The 19,395-nt window shown below is 31.2% G+C and overlaps 2 protein-coding genes across 2 annotated transcripts in view; both read right to left on the minus strand.

Annotated features, from left to right (window-relative positions):
* Positions 1 to 752: 752 nt before the first annotated feature.
* Positions 753 to 1,891, minus strand: LOC135126487 (large ribosomal subunit protein mL46). Its single transcript, XM_064052507.1, has 6 exons — positions 1,738 to 1,891; positions 1,500 to 1,686; positions 1,327 to 1,451; positions 1,134 to 1,276; positions 952 to 1,086; positions 753 to 902 (listed from the first exon to the last, which is right to left on the minus strand). Exons 1-6 carry the CDS (start codon positions 1,793 to 1,795, stop codon positions 759 to 761), a joined length of 792 nt encoding a protein of 263 aa, XP_063908577.1. The 5' UTR covers positions 1,796 to 1,891; the 3' UTR covers positions 753 to 758.
* A 607-nt stretch (positions 1,892 to 2,498) lies between these two features.
* LOC135126916 (uncharacterized) overlaps positions 2,499 to 19,395 on the minus strand; it is a 35,216-nt gene continuing 18,319 nt past the window's right edge. The window contains exons 2-5 of the mRNA XM_064053148.1: positions 19,035 to 19,184; positions 13,600 to 13,729; positions 13,460 to 13,549; positions 2,499 to 7,390 (exon numbers count right to left, since the gene is read on the minus strand). Of these exons, the coding sequence (XP_063909218.1) occupies positions 7,140 to 7,390; positions 13,460 to 13,549; positions 13,600 to 13,729; positions 19,035 to 19,184 (621 nt within the window). The 3' untranslated portion in view covers positions 2,499 to 7,139. The remainder of the gene's footprint in view (positions 7,391 to 13,459; positions 13,550 to 13,599; positions 13,730 to 19,034; positions 19,185 to 19,395) is intronic.

Below are 19,395 nucleotides of genomic sequence, written 5' to 3' on the forward strand. Positions count from 1 at the left end.
GTTTGAAATGTAATATGTCGGTGAATAAAACCTCAGGGGATTTTGAGGAATGAAGACCGATGACGCCTTGACCCTGCGGAGTCGCCCGAAGGGCAAGTTGAGTCCCTGTCGTTCTTCGGTTCTTTTTCCTCCTTAGGAAGGCTTTCGACCTACCTAATTTTGTCTATTATTTCTTGCGCTCTCAACTCACATGCAGTAAATGCTCACTTGTATGAAAGAACATCTTCCCGCCATTTTTCAAAAACAAAAAAAAAACACACAACCTAGGTTCTCATTTGTTAGACGATCACAGCCAAGGCCACACTTTGAATTTTTGAATTTTTCGCGGGCCTTTCAAACTTTTCAAGGTCAATTTAAAGGCGGGAAGATTGGGTTATCACATTCTATAAAATTACAAACCAAATTTGACCTTAATTTTAACACTATACTGATTGACCAAAAAAACTCCTACCTTAAGATGAGGCATGAGGCCATTAAAATTTAAAACATAGATGGTCATCTACGGTATGGATTGAATTTTTCTTATGTTTTAAGGTGGTTTCCTAGCGTTATTTTTTTCCACTGTTCTATTTTACAAATAAAAACTTGGAGATATGTAACCAGTAATACACGTTTTAATCCAATTTGTGTACAGAAATGCATTTTTCTGAGCTTTTACACGTATGGCACGATTTGGTTACATGCTCTATAACATTTTGTTTGATAATTCACCTTTATTTATTAATTAACGTTTCTTAAATTACAGAAAATACTAAGTTTTATTCATTTATTAGCATTTGTGATACACTTTGTCCATATTCCTTAGGCAAAATATTCTGAAGTTCTGTCCTATCTAGCCACTTGTATTCCAAGTTCTTGTTTCCCACTTGTCCTTTCTCATATCTTGCAAAATAAATAAATACCTATGAAACAAAACGACTGAGTTAGAGCCTCACTGCGTACTAAATATACCTTTGCCCCAGTTGTTTCATTTTCCTTCCTAACAGCAGTTGGATATTTATATTTATAGAAACCAAATGGTGCATTTCCATAAATCATTGCTTTCAATTCTTTACCACAGGTATCCCGCAAAATTCTTTCTGCTGTCTAAAATCAAAAATAATTAAATTGTCACTTCAAAATACAAATCCTACCTGCCGCAATGTTTCACCGTCTTGTCTTAGAGTTTGTGGTAGCAAATACAAATTATCTTTCCCAATGTTTTGTTTCACAACAAGTACCAGATGTTTATCCAACTTCCTGTTAAGTGATTTCACATCATTCTTCTTGTCAGCTTCTATAAATTTGAACAGTTAGTTTCTACATATTTGCACTTAACATACAAACCTGTAATTCGACTTGCAAATTTAAATTTTGTCAATTCTTCAGTCCCTGCATCCACAAAATCTTGAGCAGTTTCTTTAAAATGTACTTCTACATCATCCCCCTTTTTTAATTGTTCCAGCTGCTTCCTAAAAAATTACTGATTTATGCAAGTTAAACAACTGGATGACCTTTACAATTCTTTCTCGTGACGCATTTCATGGTCTGATTTGAGACTTCGTTCAAATTCAATTTGAGCTAATAATTTTTTATAATCTTCTTCAAGTTTTGTGAGAGATTGTGTTACGACAGGTTTCCTCTCTAGACAAACCGCTGTTATGAGATCCCATTTCTCTCTTAACGCATTTGAAGTACTAAATTCGGCTGAAAAGTAAGAATTGTTAAAATATTTTCAAGACTTACTAACCCTCTTACCTAACAAAAGCCGGTTGAAATTTGATGTCGATAAAAATTTACTGTAATATTTAAACATTTCCTGGAGTGTTTGATGTAATTTTCTGGTTTATGGAGGTTTAACCTCAATAAAATACACGACTCCAAAAAGTAAGGTTAGCAGATCGTGACTGAAGTTACGACAAACGGTATTTACGACAATGTAGAATTCTACCGGCAAATAATAAAATCATGTCATTTAAATTCATGATATAATTCTATGAAAATAAATTTCGAAACATTTAACTGCAGATTGTAGGCAAATATTTTGTAGACATTTTCCAAATATATGTTGTACACATGTTGTACACTGATTTTTGTTTATGGATGAAGCATCCCTTACCGTTGTAAAATATTTAGAAAATCTTAATTCAGTTGCGCAAGTAAATATTTCTTTGTACCATTTACAGCATATGTTTTTTTTTAATCTTCGCAAGCAAAAATTCCTCAGCACTTTTACTCCTCGTAAGCTTCAATATTTTTCTTTTTTTTTTAGTGTACATAATTTTAATCTTCAAGGCTAACAGATCAAAAAATATACCCACTTTTAGCAACAATAAAAAATATGTATAAAATATATTAAAATGCTGTTAATAAAAGTTTTGAAGTATTTTCTACATGTACACCTAAAATAAAAACAACTATGACTTTTGTATGTAAGAACATACAGTCCACTATAAACACGTGCTATTTTGAACAGCCGCTACTTGTTTTAAACAATGAATTTAGACAAGAACGTCCAAAATTTGTTTATTAACAACAAACACAGCATTTACATTAACAACGCCAACAGTTATTTTAGGTATGTATAATATAACGTATTAATAATGTTGGTGTTAAAGTAGTACCTAGGTATACCATGCAAGCCACAACAGTTGTTTTGAATCATGATTTGGATTTATTGGATTTAAATCTGAGAAAATAAATACGTGAAAACTATAACAGTTTGTTAGGTACTATATTGTTATCCTGGGAAAGTTTTGGATATGCAGACGAATTTAATGAAAATTACTCGAATGACTGTATTGTATGATCGATTGATTTTGTAGTTTTCCACGTCATGATTAATTTCCCAGGTTATTTTTTAAATTTTTTGTAGTTCAGATGTAAATATGGCACTAATTTTTTTACTTTACTGCTACTTTCATGTTTACATTTGTGTTTTACACTACAAAAATCTATTAACATTATTAAAATAAAAACAGCAAATTGTCACAGTTTGTGTAAATTTGCCTGTCGGGACTTGCACATGTTCAGTTAACAACATTAACATTACTACAAAGTAATTTTATAAAATTATGCTGTCTACGTTACGTAATACCTTACAATAACATACTATTTTTACGATTACTTGTAACGAATAACAACATTTTACATCATTCACAGCCTACAGTTTGATACAATGTACTACTTGTAATTTTTTACAAACGAATAGGTAACATTCAGGTATATTGCTATTATATTCACATAAAAGGCAATCTATAGTGTACATACGTTGTCTGTTTGCAGTTATTCTCTTATAATTATTTGTTATATCGCGCAACATATTATAAGCTTTCAGCAGTTTTTAGGTGTAGTAGTAACAATAAAAAAATTTAAGCACTTTCTATGTATTTGTGGTGTACTTTTTGAATGATAAGAGTAAAAATAAAGAAATTTACACTGTTAATAATAATTATCAGAATGCTCTTTTGCCATATTATGTGAATGTCGCAACATCTAACGTCTAAAGCTATATTCACAACCTTATTTTTACAGCAAAGCAATATTTTGTTAGGCACATGCTTAGGGAGGGGATCTTCTTTGATTATGAGCAACACTGATTGCCACATAACTATAAGTACAGTCAAATGAGTATCATAACTTTCCTAACTATATACACCACCTATTACAGAGAGCAAAATATTTTGATTGTACAAAATCACAGAAACCTCCAAAAATAAGTGATATTTGTATACTAAACACCCACAATTTCATAACGCTAAGAACACTCATAATAATTATAATCCATTTAAATGATATGTACGTAGCAACGCGACGATGTTTTCGAAATATGGCCGTTATTTATTTTCAATAAAAAACATAATTATAAACGCAATCAATGTTTACCAAGTGCTTTTGTTCCAACCATGTCTTCCAGATTTGTTTTTATTATTATTTATGAGATTGTTAGGTACAGTCCGAAGTTCATTAGGTTAAATGCATTTGCTTCGTGCTATGCAGATAAGTGCTGCGCGTGCAAGAGTTTTAGATAGTATACAAGAAGTGCAAAAAGTAGTAAAATCTACAATACTTCTACGTTCTAAATGGCATCTATCTAAGATTCTTCTAAATTTGGACGTATTCAATTAGCTCTGATTGTTCTCAATCGATAAAAACTTCAGATTGTTCTTTGATTAAGTTGATTATGCACAGCAATAGAGCTTTGAGCTTTCGATAAAAAGTTAGCTTATTTTTAAAAATATAGGTACCTAATTATTAAATTGTTAAAATAATGACTGACATTATAGCATAATAATTAAAAAGGTTTAGTTAAAAATGTTCGATTTTTTTAGCATTATGTTATTTATTTGGCACCCATCAAGTATCGGCACTAATCTTATGTTCGCTTTTTCAATCTTCGTTTTTAATGACTGAAATAATCGAAAAGTTTTATAAGGTGTTTTAAAGTTATTTTATTTGTTAAGTTATGATAATTAGTCACGCAAGTACCTTCACGTATACACAAAATCGATTATAGAACAATTAGAACAAGCAAAATTAACATATGAAGTTGAAAGAAGTATAGGAGCAAATATGCAACAAGATTTAACAGCAAAGTCGAAGAGGTTATTTAAGTGACATAATAAAAGCTCGACAAATTACATTAGCAGTAAAGCTTTTGTTTGTTTGTTTTATTGTACCTAACACAAAATTTGAGAAAAAAATATATGTATGACAAAAAAAAAACATTGTACATAGTAGACACTAGGGTTTATCGAAAAAATTAAAAGTGCTAGCTAAAACTTCTAGTTGTTTACTTTTTAATATTTTCATCAAAGATTTTAGGTTCAAAGCCTACAATTTAAATTTATGTTATATTTTAAAGTGGTTCAACTTGTTATGTGTTTATTATTAATACATATAAATTTTGACTAATTTAATTATTTCATTTTGAAAATCACATAATATTCCATTCAGACAAACAAAAATTTAGTATTGTTTTCATTCGATATTTGTGACATCCGATTTATTATTCTCGTGAAGTATGACTTGCCCAAGTAAGAAGAATGTGTTGTCGTCAAACTTATTTGTGGTTTTTATTGTCAACATATTAAAATATCTATTTTTGAAATGTTTTGTGGTCACTGCTATTATTGGCATCTTGTTCCTGTAAAGAAAGAAACCTCGAAACTTGATTAGCCTTAATTTAAAGTTATATTTTTCTTCTAGTACATACACTTTCACTAATGATAATAAAAAAGATGTCATAGTCATTTGACATTTACTTTCATTTTTGAAAATTTTAACAAACTGAATTATTTTGTCAACTTGTTGGTAAATACATATACGAGTTTGGCTCAAGAAATAGTCTGGTTATACGCAGTAAATCCGCTTGCCTGGCCAAGACCTTCACATATCTATTATAAGAGTAACAAATAAAAATTATTTCAATACGGCACGTGGTCTATTTTGCTGTTTATGTGACGGACTATTACTTGTATTTACTGAATTTTATGAGGGATCCGCTGTAATATGTTTACAGTTGTAAAATGTAAATATTTTTAGCCGAAGTTTAATACATATACATAAATCATATATCAAACGACAGTTATTTCTCAGATCATAATGTATTTTTTTAACTTTTACGTTGTGTCAAAAAACAACAAAGAGACCTAATCAAACTTAAGTTAGCAGCGGTGTTGGCGAAACTTCAATAACTAAAAAGTATAGTGAACAGTATGTTGACGATAAAAATACACACTATATTAGACCACAAATACTTCTTTAAATATTAAAAATTTTTATTCAATACTTTTTAAAAATTTGAGATGGATTGACTGAAAAATCTTTTATGGCTGAACTAACAATAATCCAACGCATGTTTAAAAGATATGAAACAAATCCAGTGCGTTTCAAAATTACATATAAAGCAAAAACCTCAAAATTTATAACATGAACTATAATTTCAAAGAGAGTTTATAAATCTTTCTAGGCGAAGTTATCATGTTATAACTGTATGAGTAGTTTTTAGGAACAACCCTATTGTCTGTGTGTATATTTTACAAAAGGAAAAAGTGACTAAATAATTGCCAGCTACAAATACAAATTCACTAAGACCTACTTTCGTCCCTTCATTTGTAATTATATTATTTCATTTCTGACGAATAGAAGTGACTTTTTATAACGTTTATAACATGAGAATTAGTATTCTCAGTTGTGGAATACAAACAATTAATTTTTTTTATTGTAAGCTGTATGAACACTTTTATTCGAACGTTGTTCTGACATGTCCTTACTTTTTATTTTCCTCATTATTTTACACTCTTAAACATATTGTCTGTTTATCGGGAAAAAAATGAGAAATTTACTAGGTAGCAGTTACCTCCTGTTTTGTAATCTTGTTATCACGGAAAGATTTTTGTGCATTAATACAATACGGCCTTGGGTTTAAAAAACATTATTAATGTTAGACCACATATTTAGACCGCTTTGTGTTATGTATTTTAGAACCTTCTTAGTTTGAACGACATCTTAAAAATGCAATTAAAATTATCATTTGTAAAAATGAGTCACAAAACAAATTTCACTACAACGTCTACATTAAAATTACTCATAAGCATAGAACAGTCTAAAGCTATAAAAGCTTCATTTATTAAATACGTATTTAGCGTTTCTTGGGATTGTTTCCAACATTATCGAAAATGGATTTCACCACCTGTGTCAAGACATTTACAGATTGTTTTAAAGAAATTCGTTGGAAATAAGTAAAAACATTTTTGTACAGAATAAACTAATACAAGACTTGATTGTCAGATTGTTGTCTCTGTTAACACCTGTAAATTCGTGTAAATACAATTTATTATCATGGTAATGTTATCAGAAAAAAACGTTAACTTTCGACCAGGAATAATTACTTTAGAAAATTTCCTGCAACGTTATCTACTGACTTTATAAAATGTATTACCAATTACGAAAATAGGCACTCATGAGCAAATCTGGTAATTAGAAGTTGCAGCAGATTTCCCTTCGAAGAATAATAACCGCACTATTCTTAACGTGAAATCCGCCGCACTTTCCGATTACAACTTGCTTATCAACATTAGCCCTTTGACACAATTAACCGAATTATAAAAAATTCAAAATACAGCATGTCTCCTCTGTATAAATCTAACTTCACAAAATCAGGTGCTTCCGGAGATGCTCCGGGCTGAATCCGGTGTGGAGCTCTCGCTGGGCACCATGAAGCGACTCTGTGGAATCGGAGGCAACGTGAAGTATTCGGCTGACGGAGGAAGCACATTTTCAAGGTAAGCTCCAGAAATGTTTCCAGCTGGAGCGTAATGAGCAACAACGACGATCTTCCCAGATCTGGATCGAGCCTTTCCTACACCGAAGTGACGAGAAGCTGCCCATACTAACTGTGTAAAGTGGCCTTGAAGCAAAGACTGTCATTAGTTATCACGCAAGACTTTAAAGTTGGTCATACACGATCAAACAGTTCAACGGTTTGAAAAGAATGGTATTCTCTGGTATTTAGACACAAAATAAAATGTTCAGAAATCGAATTAAGGACCGAGTATATTGTTAGAATAGGTCAAGCCAGGTTGGGTCAGGTCAGGTCAGGTCAGGTCAGGTCAGGTCAGGTCAGATCAGATCAAATCAGATCAGGTCAGGTCAGGTAGATCAGATCAGGCAACATATAATATCCCTTTTTCGTGTCTGTCAATGTTTCTATGGTATACGAACATAAAATTAAATTTTCATAAATAGTATTAAACACCGAATACATCGCACTATTTTTCTTTCGGGTTTTCTTACAAAAAAAGTGATTCTTGTGGAGTTAGGTCAGACCAAATCAGGTCAGAGAAAATCAACTCAGTTCAAGTCGAACCCACAGATTCCGCATATAGATTTAGAAATCAGAAAATATTACAAAGAGGTGCCGTCCGCAGACATACGGGTAATATGAAATATATTCAAAGCAAATAACCAACGGAAAATAGTGTATTATTATCATTGTACATGCTTAACTTCTATTGTTTATATTTATACATCGAGAGGATGTCACGTAGAAATTTGTTTAATTTGAATGAGTTGTTTCCTCAAAACAAAGGACTCAAATTATTAATTAAGCCACAATGGAATAAAATGTTTTGAATATTACTCTTATTTGTCGTAATTAAACAAAAATGTGGGTATTCCCACATTTTCTAGAAAAAGAGGATGTTAATTTGATCAATAAAAAATTGGTCGAAGGCTATAAGCATAATCTGACAAATTCAGCTCTTTAAAAAATATATAAAACTTGATTTTATGATTTTCGTTTTGTGATAACCGCTGTAAAGTAAAAACCAACGGCATAAATAACCCCCCTGCAGACCCTGCGCCGTACGGACAATGTAAAATATATTTAAAGCACAGAACTAACGGCATAAAATCTCCTTCAGCACTAGGTAATAGCAATCTCAAACTCAAGTGTTTATTGATGTTTATACTTCGAAAGATTGTCACGAAGAAATTAGTTCGATTTGTCTTCTCAAAACAAAGGTCTAAACGTCTTAATTAAACCACAATCGAACAAAATGTTCTGAATATTATAATTTTTATAAATGGGGTGACTAACTCGTTCTTAATTTGCCCAATAAAAAAATTGTGATGATGTAATCAACATGGATAATACTAGTCACAGCGCATTGCCAGCGCAAAAAAAAGGGGCAAGCTAAGTTCGGCATCGAACCCGCGACTGAATATCGCCGCTTTGTCGACAAAGTCGTTGACCCACTGAGCCACGAGGAGTTCTATTCCGCGGGGGTAATATAACGTTATCATACCGTGCAATTCATTTTGCGAAAATTTGAACATTTGGCGAAAAAACTGAAAAGGGATTCGTATACTGCAAGTATAGGCGTATATTTTTGAATAACATTAAAATAATTTTAAAACACGGTTCATTGAGATGACGTCATCAAATTGTTGGTGGGGATGATTAGACAAATATTGGTTAGTATTTAACCATCTACATGATACACATACAAAATTTAACAACGATTGGTCCAGTAGTTTTGGAGATTACGTGTCTAATAAAAATGGATACAGACAGACAGACAGACAGACAGAAAATCGTCACAAAAAAAATTCTGAATTTTTATTTTACTATAAAATTGAGAAAAAATTCTCTGGAGTGTTCTATATTAATTAGGAGTATTACTTTTGGTACGTTTTATTTGTTTATTTAAAATAATATTTACTTAAAGCATTTTCGGTGCTTTATTTTTAAATCCGTTTTTACTTAAGTAATGACATCCATTTTTGAGAGTCGTGGAATTATTTCATTTATTATGATTCTCTAAACAATACAAATCACTCCGTATCATTCCAATGCATTATTTCAGCAAACTTACATATGTCAATTCCAACACGTGTAGTGTAGTAGTAATAATAAAACACCGGACTCTACTGCGGTAACACTGGAAAAAACGAAAAATCCCATGCCACATTCGAACAAGCATGACTTTACGAATAACTTTGTACGAACTCTGCATATATACTAGAATAAAAGCTTTCTGCATAACTTCAAATTTTTTGCGAAAATTTGGGTGTCTCAGGGAAAATCTGAAGACGGATTCATAAAAAACAAGTACAGAAGTATGTTATTTTATAAAATTTAAATCCTACTTATTCTATGAAAAATTTTGAGGAAATGTCATCCCATTTATGGCGGGGATGATTAGGCAAATTCTGTGGACAGACGGCAGGCATATAGAGAGACAGATGTAAACGGAGGCCTATTTTTTCGTATTCTAGGGGTCATGAAACGTCATGAAAACATAAAAGTAGTTAGCTCACGCTCAGAAAGTAAAAATTGATCCAAGTTTTTTTAGACAGAACTTCCCTAGCCTCTTAATACAATCCAAATCCACTTCTTCAAAAAAAAATTGCATATTCAAAATTTTAGGTAGTATTTATTTGATCATAACCCCTATAAATAAAAAAATATATACTCGTAGATAAGTCACAGTGTAAGAAAACTACGAAGCATTTGATGAAAAAGTAAATGAATTTTTGTAAAGTAATTCTGACAAAAATCAAAGCGGATGCATAAATCACAAGTACAGGAATACATACTTTTAAAAAATTTGACAACAAATGTGCGGTAAAAATCGACAACATCAACTGCCACTCATTTATGTCAAATTGTCAACCACCTAAAACTTGACAGCCAATGCCCACTATTGTCCATTTTGCTACGTTCGATCAAAGAGTTAAAAAAACTGTAGAAAATGTCTGTGACTAGACTATTGCAGTCGTTTGTGTTGTCAACACGATATAGTTTGAAACGAAAAAAAAATATTTATTTGCAAAGAACCTGGTATTAAGTCCGTGTGTGTTTTTTCTGGAAGACTGTATGAAAACAGTTTTTTTTACTATTACATAAATAACAAAATTCAAGTTCATGTGATGCTTCTATCAAGTATTAAGTATAGTTTTTTGTAATACCCAGTTTTAAAATTTTCTATAATTGAAATCTTTACAATCTTTATAGAAGACAAATCAAACCCTTGCTTAAATTTATTTTCGACACGCCTTTGAAGCAATTTGTTAGTCGTAAAATCTAAAACCGCCTTCTTATTCCGGTGACTAATAAAATTTCTAATTTTCAAGTGGTTAACTTGTTTACGACTTGGAAGTAACATAATTACTGCTCTTGTAAACATTAAACCATAAGCTTCACATAAAGAAGGAAATTAAGTTCATACACTTAGAAAGTAAGCTTATGCTTTGAACAGTATAACCCAGAGTAAATAAAACGAATCCAAGCACACAAACCGCACTAAATCTGCTGGTTATAGGACAATATGAACATTTAGGTTTATTTATGACGTACGTTATCAGTGCACCTCCATTTTCTCGATAACGGATGGGCATCGATTTTATACAGTTTAAAATTTTCTTTGCTTTCTGTCGGTTTTGTTTTTGATTATTAATTTGATTATCTTATAGTAAGTTTCTGAAGTTACAAGTGCTTAAAATTATTTTATTTGCTGAAATATCTACAATTTTAATGGGCAAAAGTAAAGTTTATTTATTGTGTTAAACTCGTAAAACCAGCATAGAATAATAATAATAATCAATTCAAATATGAAAGAGACATAAGCACTCTAACTGAAATGTGCAATATTCTCCTTTTATACTCGTATTCAAATTTTGCTTTAGCATTCAATGGAAATAGCAACAAGTAGAAATAATATACATAATATTTTTCACATTTTTTTATCAAAAGCATGAAACGATTAATATTAATATTTTAAAAACAATATTTTTTTAGAAAATGTGCTTTTATAGCATGACAGCTGGTAGCAAGGCGTATATTACAATATTTCTGGAGGTGAAGCTTGGTGAATATCAGAAACGAACTTTAGTGATTAGGTTCACAAAAATCCAGCTTTTCTAAAATATTGTAAAATGTGATTGAACAATAGGAAATGTATATTTAAAACAGATACCCAACCGGAAAAAATGTAGATATTCTCAATTTCTCAATACATGCTTAACTTCGACTGTTTATGTTTATGCTTCGAAAACATTCGACTATTAGCACATTCAGATTATAAACATCAGCGGTTAAAATAAAATGAAATTTAATTTTGTCTTCTCAATGCAGAAGAGAGGATTAATTAATTAATTAATGACACTCATTAATTTGAAGAACATTTATTCGGCAAAATTGTAAAATGAGGACAAATTTTAATTAACGCTTACTATGCTTCAAATAACTTTAACATGTTTGCAAAATTCCACAGCAATTGGTTTTTGCAATTTCAAAGTTAAACTGTAAAGTATTGTTATAAAATTTTGATGTTTTTCCCAAAAATCTGAATGCCAGGGTAAAAACTCAATACGGATTTATAAATCATGCATTCAGGAGCATGTACTAAATTTTGGAGATTACGGCATCCTTCTGTTGATGTTTATTCATTTTAGTTTGGGTTTTACCATCTACACGATATTCCTAATATACATATAAAATTTGACGACATCGAGACAGACAGACAGACAGACAGATAGATAGTCAGACAGACGGAAACGGGGACCTACTTTTTCGTACTCTAGGGGTCATGAAACGTTGTAATTGATGACATGCCCCATGCATTCTTTACCTTTCTTTCAACAGTACAGATATGTGTTTATTTTAATATATACGTATAGGAGTTATCGCAAAAAAAATTGAAAAATCTAATTTTATAATTTATTTAAGAAACTGCTCACTTCTTTAATATTTTTGGTCGGCACTCACTAACACTGGCTTAATCATCATTAACAAAGTGTTTTTCATGCTACTATTTAACAAAATTATTAAAATATGGTTTGGTATATTTCCTGGTTGTATTTTAGTAATATACTTTTAGTTTTTGCAGTTGCTTAGGAGGTAATTCTTAGGAAATGAATGAAGCTTTTTAAATTTTCTTAAGAACGATATATCTAATTTTCAAAAAATTATGACAGCGTATGGAATACAAAAATATTGATCTTTCATTGTCGTCTCTCCGTCATCTATTTATTGACACTTTTGATATATAGATAAGAACCGAAACAAATGAACTGATGACTCTAATATTTCAGATGTACTTTAAGATTGTTGTGGAAACGATAAAACTTTAACCAAATTTGTCTACACGTTCCTTTCGCACAGCTGATGACGTTATCTTAAGAGTTTTATTTGTGCAAAGTGACATAAAAGGTGTTCAATTAAAAAAGTCATCGAGTTGGCGTTGCTTTTTTGATATATGAAAACGTAGAGAAAAACGCATGTGTTTTATTAACTCATATCGCTCTATACAGTTGACATTTCCGCGTTGTCAGCTGCTATTGATTAAATTTTAGGTAAATTGTAGACATACTTCGCAAAGTTTACAAAAAATCAGAGCCAACTTGATGACTTTTTTAAATGAATACTCGATATGTTAGCCGTAACAAACTTGAAATTTTAGCAGAACATTATTAACACTGATTTACTGATTATTGATTACATATAACAATACAAAAGTCGACACGTGTATACGCTACTTGTTATCATATACGAGAAAAGTTTTGTAAATAACTTTAGTTTAAAAGAAGGATGATGTATACGTGTCGACGGATATGAATGTAAACTAAAATTGAAAAGTTTCACCAAAATATATCTTCAAGTTTTTATCGCAGCCTAAATTATGTGACAACGAGTTACGTAAACTATCAAAACTTTGTCGAATTATTTATGTTTGTAAGATATTAAAATTCTACTTTTACTTTATTATAAATAAATACAATCCGCATCTAGATAAATTAGAAATAGTTTGCATGTGAACATTAGTTTGCAAACTTTGTTGAAATATCTAAATTAGTATGTGCACAAACATGACAACCAAAAGTGGCTCACGAAAGGTCAGATTTTCCAAAACGAAACAGGCACATCCACCGCATGATTTGATCGTGTATGGTAAGCTTAACAAAACGCACATACCTGCATTAACATTTGCATGCAGAATGTCCGGCTCCTTATTGAAGTCGTACTGACGAACGGCACGATACCAGTAAGTGGCTACTTCTTGTCCTGTGACAAATTACATTAAATTCGGCTCACGTGCTAGTGCTGGGGCTTACCTGTGACGTCAGTTACCAGAACGTTTGAAGGACGACAAAATAAATTTTGGCCGATGTCTTTGTCGTACCGGTAATAAAATCGGTTGGTGTGAGCGAGGTGGTTGGCCCAAGTCTGTGCAAGATAGCAGAGCTAAAACAGTTTTTTTTTTGTTAAAACAGATTGAAAATCGATGGCGGCACAGATGGAATGAATGATATTTGGGTAGATTGAAATTTAAATGTCGCCCCGGCGCATCCACCAATTTCCGAAACATGATTATCCGCTTTAGCGAAATATACGCGGTATAAATTGTGAAATAGCAAAACTATAAATAAGTTATTTTATATTTTAGATGACTTTTATGACGCTTGGGATGATGAAACGCGCATAAATATTTATGCAGGTTGCGCTGTCTATTAGATAAAAGTGTAGTGAAAAATGGATGACGAGTAGTAGGAGGATGCAATTTAGGGATTTCCATTTTCAGAAATTGAAATATTTACTATATTCAATATTTTATTTAATTATTCACACTTCTTTGTGTATACAGAAATTGCTAAATGCACAATTTAGTTAGTTGTCATTATTTATGTTTGATGCGTTTCGATAATAAAATTAAACAGAAATATACGTAATACTTTGACTCATGAAATATATTTATGCAAGAATTTATTACAGAATGGCTACAATAAGTTGCTATTTTTAGACGAAGTGCAGGAAATAAAAATAATGCACATAAAACATATATTTTTTAAATCGCAATAAAATTCGAAAAATCGGTTGCTACTTTTTTACTTATGAAAAAACTTATGAATTTTATAGGACTGGCTAACTTATTTGTAATAACTTACAAACAATATTTATCTTTAAGTAAAAAAAAAATGCTTTAAGCTATTAGACAGAATTTGTTCGCCCTGAAGTAGGAGTCCAACAAAACCAACCCCTTGGAAAAATTATAATTTTATTTTGCGAATTTTATTTTTTTAATATACAATATATCTCTACAAGTTAAAATGAAAAATATGTGTGAATTTTTAAAACATAAGGAAAGAAATCATGCTACACGTATATTTCAAGTGAGTTTTTCCATAACAAAAATTTTTGATGACATTATCAATATTATGGAAATTGATTTAATCAATAAAATCAATTCATTTATAATTTTATTGAACACGCTATAAGCAATTCTAAAAGATATGAATGATTCGATAAAGAGTCATAGTTGTATACTTTAGATACGTTTTAATCACGAAATTTTTATATTACGTAATTTTTTTTTTTTCGAGAGGAAATAAAACAGTAAATTTTGATAAGCGATTTACCATGTCTACGATAACCTCAAAACCTTTGCAGGATCCAAAATTTGGATATTTCGGGTCAAAATAAAGGCAGATTCATAAACCGCAAGTACACAGATATGTATTTTATGAAATGTAAGTAACATCTACTCTGGAAAATTTTGAGATAACGTCATCAAATTGTTAGAGGGGATGGCCAGATATATTTTAGTTAGCGTTTTCCCATCTACACTATACTTCCAAAATCGTCTAAAATTTCATAATCAATCCAGTAATTTCGAAAATTATATGACCGTTAGAATCGCTAGTAGATCACAGCCCGACTACAGGCGACAGACGATAGACAGACGGAAACAGGCAACTTATTTTTTCATATTCTAGGAATCATGAAACAAACAAAATTCGATTTTCCAGAATTTACGTTATTCTGGTAACGCGTATAATACATTAAAATATAATATAGCATTATTTCCCAGAATTTTGGGCAAGTTTACGTAACCCATTTTGGTTTGATCAGTGCAATAAACATTAAATATCAAAAAACGCACCGTGTTTATGTCCACGGTTCGAGATTTAAAAAATATTCAGTTTGAAAATAAAATTTTCTTTTAATTCCCAAAAATTGCAGTATGGTTTCGGAGGTCAACATCTATAAGAAAATGTCTTTGGTTAAATTTCGAAACTAATTTCTGGAAATCGAAGTCTATAAGAAAATGTCTTTAATAGAATTTCGAAAATTGTAAAAAATTAGCGAAGTCATAGGGAGAGGTTTTATTGAAAAATTTTACGTCTGAAAAAGTTGCCATAAAATGCTACAAAATTTGGGATATAAATTTCGTCGTGCTGATTTCAAAAACATTGCATGTTTATGCTGCTTTTGCAGGATTTAAAAATATTCGGTTTGAATATATACTTTTTTTAATCCAAAAAAATGCAACATTTCAGTGGGCGATTCTGGAAAATAAATAGTTACGAGCTACCGAAAAAATAAGTCCGAAAATAACTTCCGGAGATCGAAATCTATAAAAAATGTTTTTAGTTAAATTTCTAAAATGATCTAAAATTAGTCGAAATTTTCGGAGGGTTTTAGCTTTTGGAAAAGTTGCCAAAAAATTAGCCAAAAATTCTGGAATATAAATTTCGTCGTGCTGATTCCAAAAATATAGCGTGTTTATGCTCCCGCTGCAAGATATAAAAATCTTCGGTTTGAAAATAATTTAATTCTTTAAATCCAAAAATTGCAATATCTCAGTTGGCGATTCTAGAAAATTGTAAGGAGCTGTTGAATAAATGAGTCGAAAACTAGATTTTGGGGGTCGAAATCTATAACAAAATGTCTTTAGTTGAATTTCGAAACTTGTCAAAAATTGGTGGCAATTTTCGACAATAGACAATGCACCCCGAGCTATTAGACAATTTTGTTTTTGAAAAAGTTGCCAAAAAATTCTGAAACATAGATTTCTGATTCCAAAAAATAGAATCTCTGGGTGCAAAATGTAAACATATTTTTTTTAATTCAAAAAAACTGCAATATGTCAGTGGACGATTTCGGAAAAATAGTAGGCGCTATCGAAGAAATGCGTGCAAAACTAATTTCTGGAGGTCGAAATTTACAAGAAAATGTTTTTAGTTAAATTTTGAAAATTGTGGAAAATTGACCGCAATTATAGTTTTAAAAAATTTTGCTTTTGAAAAAGTTACCAAAAATTTACAAAAAATACTGATTCCAAAAACATAACGTGTTTATGACTTCGGTACAAGATGTAAAAATATTCGGTTCAAATATATATTTTTTTAATCCAAAAGAATTGCAATATTTCAGTGGGCGATTTTGTTAGGAGCTGTGGAAAAAATGAGTCCAAAACTAACTTTAGATATCGACATCTAATGTCTTTAGCAAAATTTTGGAAACTGTCGAAGTTTGGCCGAAATCCTAGGGGATATAGATATAGATTTAGTCTGATTCCAAAAATAACGTGTTTATGCCGCCGGTGCAAGATGAAAAAATATTTGGTTCGGAAATATATTTAAATATATTTAAATTAAAAAAACTGCAATATTTAAATAGGCGATTCTGGAAAAATGGTAGGAGCTGTGGAAAAAATTAGTCCAAAACTAACTTGTAGAGATCGACATCTATAAAACAATGTCTTTGGTTAAATTTCGAGGATTGTCGAAAATTTGCCGAAATCTTGAAGGAGTAATAAAAAATTTTGTATTTGAAAAACTTGTCAAGAATTGCCAAAAAAAACTGAGACATAGATTGAGTCGTGTTGATTCCAGAAACATCGAAAATATCGCGTGTTTATGCTTCCGTTGCAAGATTTAAAGACATTCAGTTTGAATTTTAAAATGTCTTGTTAAACATCGAAAATTATCGAAAATTGGTCGAAATCAACGGAGAACTATTGAAAAATTTCGTTTTGAAAAAGTAAAAATTCCTAAAAAATTCTGGGATACAGATTTGGTCGTGCTGATTTTAAAAACATTGCCTTTTTATGCTTCCGGTGTGAGATTTAAAGTTATCCGACATTTCCGGAAAATTGTTAGGATCCTTCGAAGAAATGAGTCCGAAATCTATAAGAAAATTGGTCTAAATTTTCACAAAAGTGGGTATTAAAAAATTTTGCTTTTGAACAAGTTACCTGATGCTTTAGTAGGTCAATATTATTTTTTAGTTCCCCGGCGTAAACTATGGAAGCATCATAATATTCGACGAATGCCTACTTTCAGATTTCCTTGACGTTGCATGACCCCTGCAGTACGAATAAGTAGGTCTCGCGTTTTCGTCTGTCTGTAGTCCGTCTATCGCCTGTTTGTTATCTGTCTGTATCGATTTTTATTAGACCAATAATTTCCGAAACTACTGACCGATGTTGCCAAATTTTATATGTATGTTAGGAATGTCGTGTACATGGTAAAACGCTAATCAACATTTGTCTCACCATCTCCACCAACAATTTGAAGACATTTTCTCAAAATTTATTTTAGTAAACGCCTTGTAAATTTTATAAAATAATCACATTTGTGGTTTATGGATTCGCCTTGAGTTTTTACCTTAGGTATCCAAATTTTTCGCAAAATATTCAAATTGTATAATAAATAACCTTTTGTACTAGTATAAGCGGCAGACACCGCTCTTACCAATTTTAAAAAATTAAACCCCATTGCAGAAGCAACAGTAATCTGGTTTAATAAAAAAATCTATTTACTAATTCAGATGACGTCATTAACTTTTTGGAGGGGATTAATAAATAAATTTTTCTTTACGTTATATTGTTGATATTCCCCAATCTGTTAAATTTCGATAAAATCAAGTATGTAGTTTGCGAAAAAACTTTTTCTAGATCATACTGTTTTTTTACAAACTTAATTTTTTCATCAACTGAACTAAAAATCAAATAATTTACACCAATTGTCACATAGTCCTTTAAAAATTGTACGTACATTTTTGCAGACCTATAGTGAAGTGCAATTAAATACCTAAACAGCAAGTTATCTAACGATGTACAGAAAATTTACTTGAAAGCCTATTTCTGTACCAACGTTATTTCAGGACTAAAAAATCAAAAATAAAAGTATAAACGATAATCGATACGGAGTAATAGCCCATAAAAGAACTTCAAAGTTTAATCTCTGGCATTATTAAGGCGCGATAGGAAAACCATAAAACTTTCTTTATTAACTTTTTTTCCTAAATCTAAATTATTAAAGAAACTCCTTGCACTTATTAATTAGGTACATATTAACTGTCAGTTATACTATTCGTGATATATATTCCCGCCTAGAGAAACTCAAATCCTTCCGACCGTATTTGCAATAAATTCAAAAAGTATATTGGTTTGGTCAAGTATCAATAAAATCGAATCGCGAAAATAAAATACTTTATGTCTTGTAACCCCACGAAAAGTGGGGACAAAACATAAAAGAAAGCGAGATTAAATTTCATATAAAATCGAAGCACGCGAACTATCGGTTTTGCTATGGCCAATATACATTTATATTGGTGTTTTATTAAAAATATCTATTCTTTTTGTCCCTTTTTGCGCGTCTGTGCCATGATTTGACCAAAACATATCCGCGTGGCCCGATAAACCGAAAAAATAAAAAAAGCTGCATCCAATGAAACGAAACTTATTGCTTCCGCTCAAACTCACCTCAGACGACATAGACAAAGCCGGAGATCCATGCCTTTGTCTATACACATTATGCCAGCAAAGACAATCCGTTATAAAATCGCTGTCCTTCCAAGCGGTCGTCAGGTCAGAAATATCCAACACCATGCTCACAGGTCTGTTGCTTAAAATCTGCAAAAAACCATTCATTTCCGATTAGTTTCGATCTGCGAACGCGGGAGGTTCCAGCACGCAATTCTTGGCAGATATTTGTGATTTACGTAGAAAGGGGGAGTTTTCATGGGACTTGTCAGTGAAAACCATCAATAACGGGGTATCTGTCGAAATATCTGAAAGCATGATGACTGACCTTGACATTTAGCAAACAGATTGCAGTGCATTT

Source organism: Zophobas morio, unplaced genomic scaffold (assembly GCF_036711695.1).
Source record: "Zophobas morio isolate AGI-343-1 ecotype UQ-CSIRO unplaced genomic scaffold, CSIRO_AGI_Zmor_V1 ptg000011l, whole genome shotgun sequence".
NCBI lineage: Eukaryota > Metazoa > Arthropoda > Insecta > Coleoptera > Tenebrionidae > Zophobas > Zophobas morio.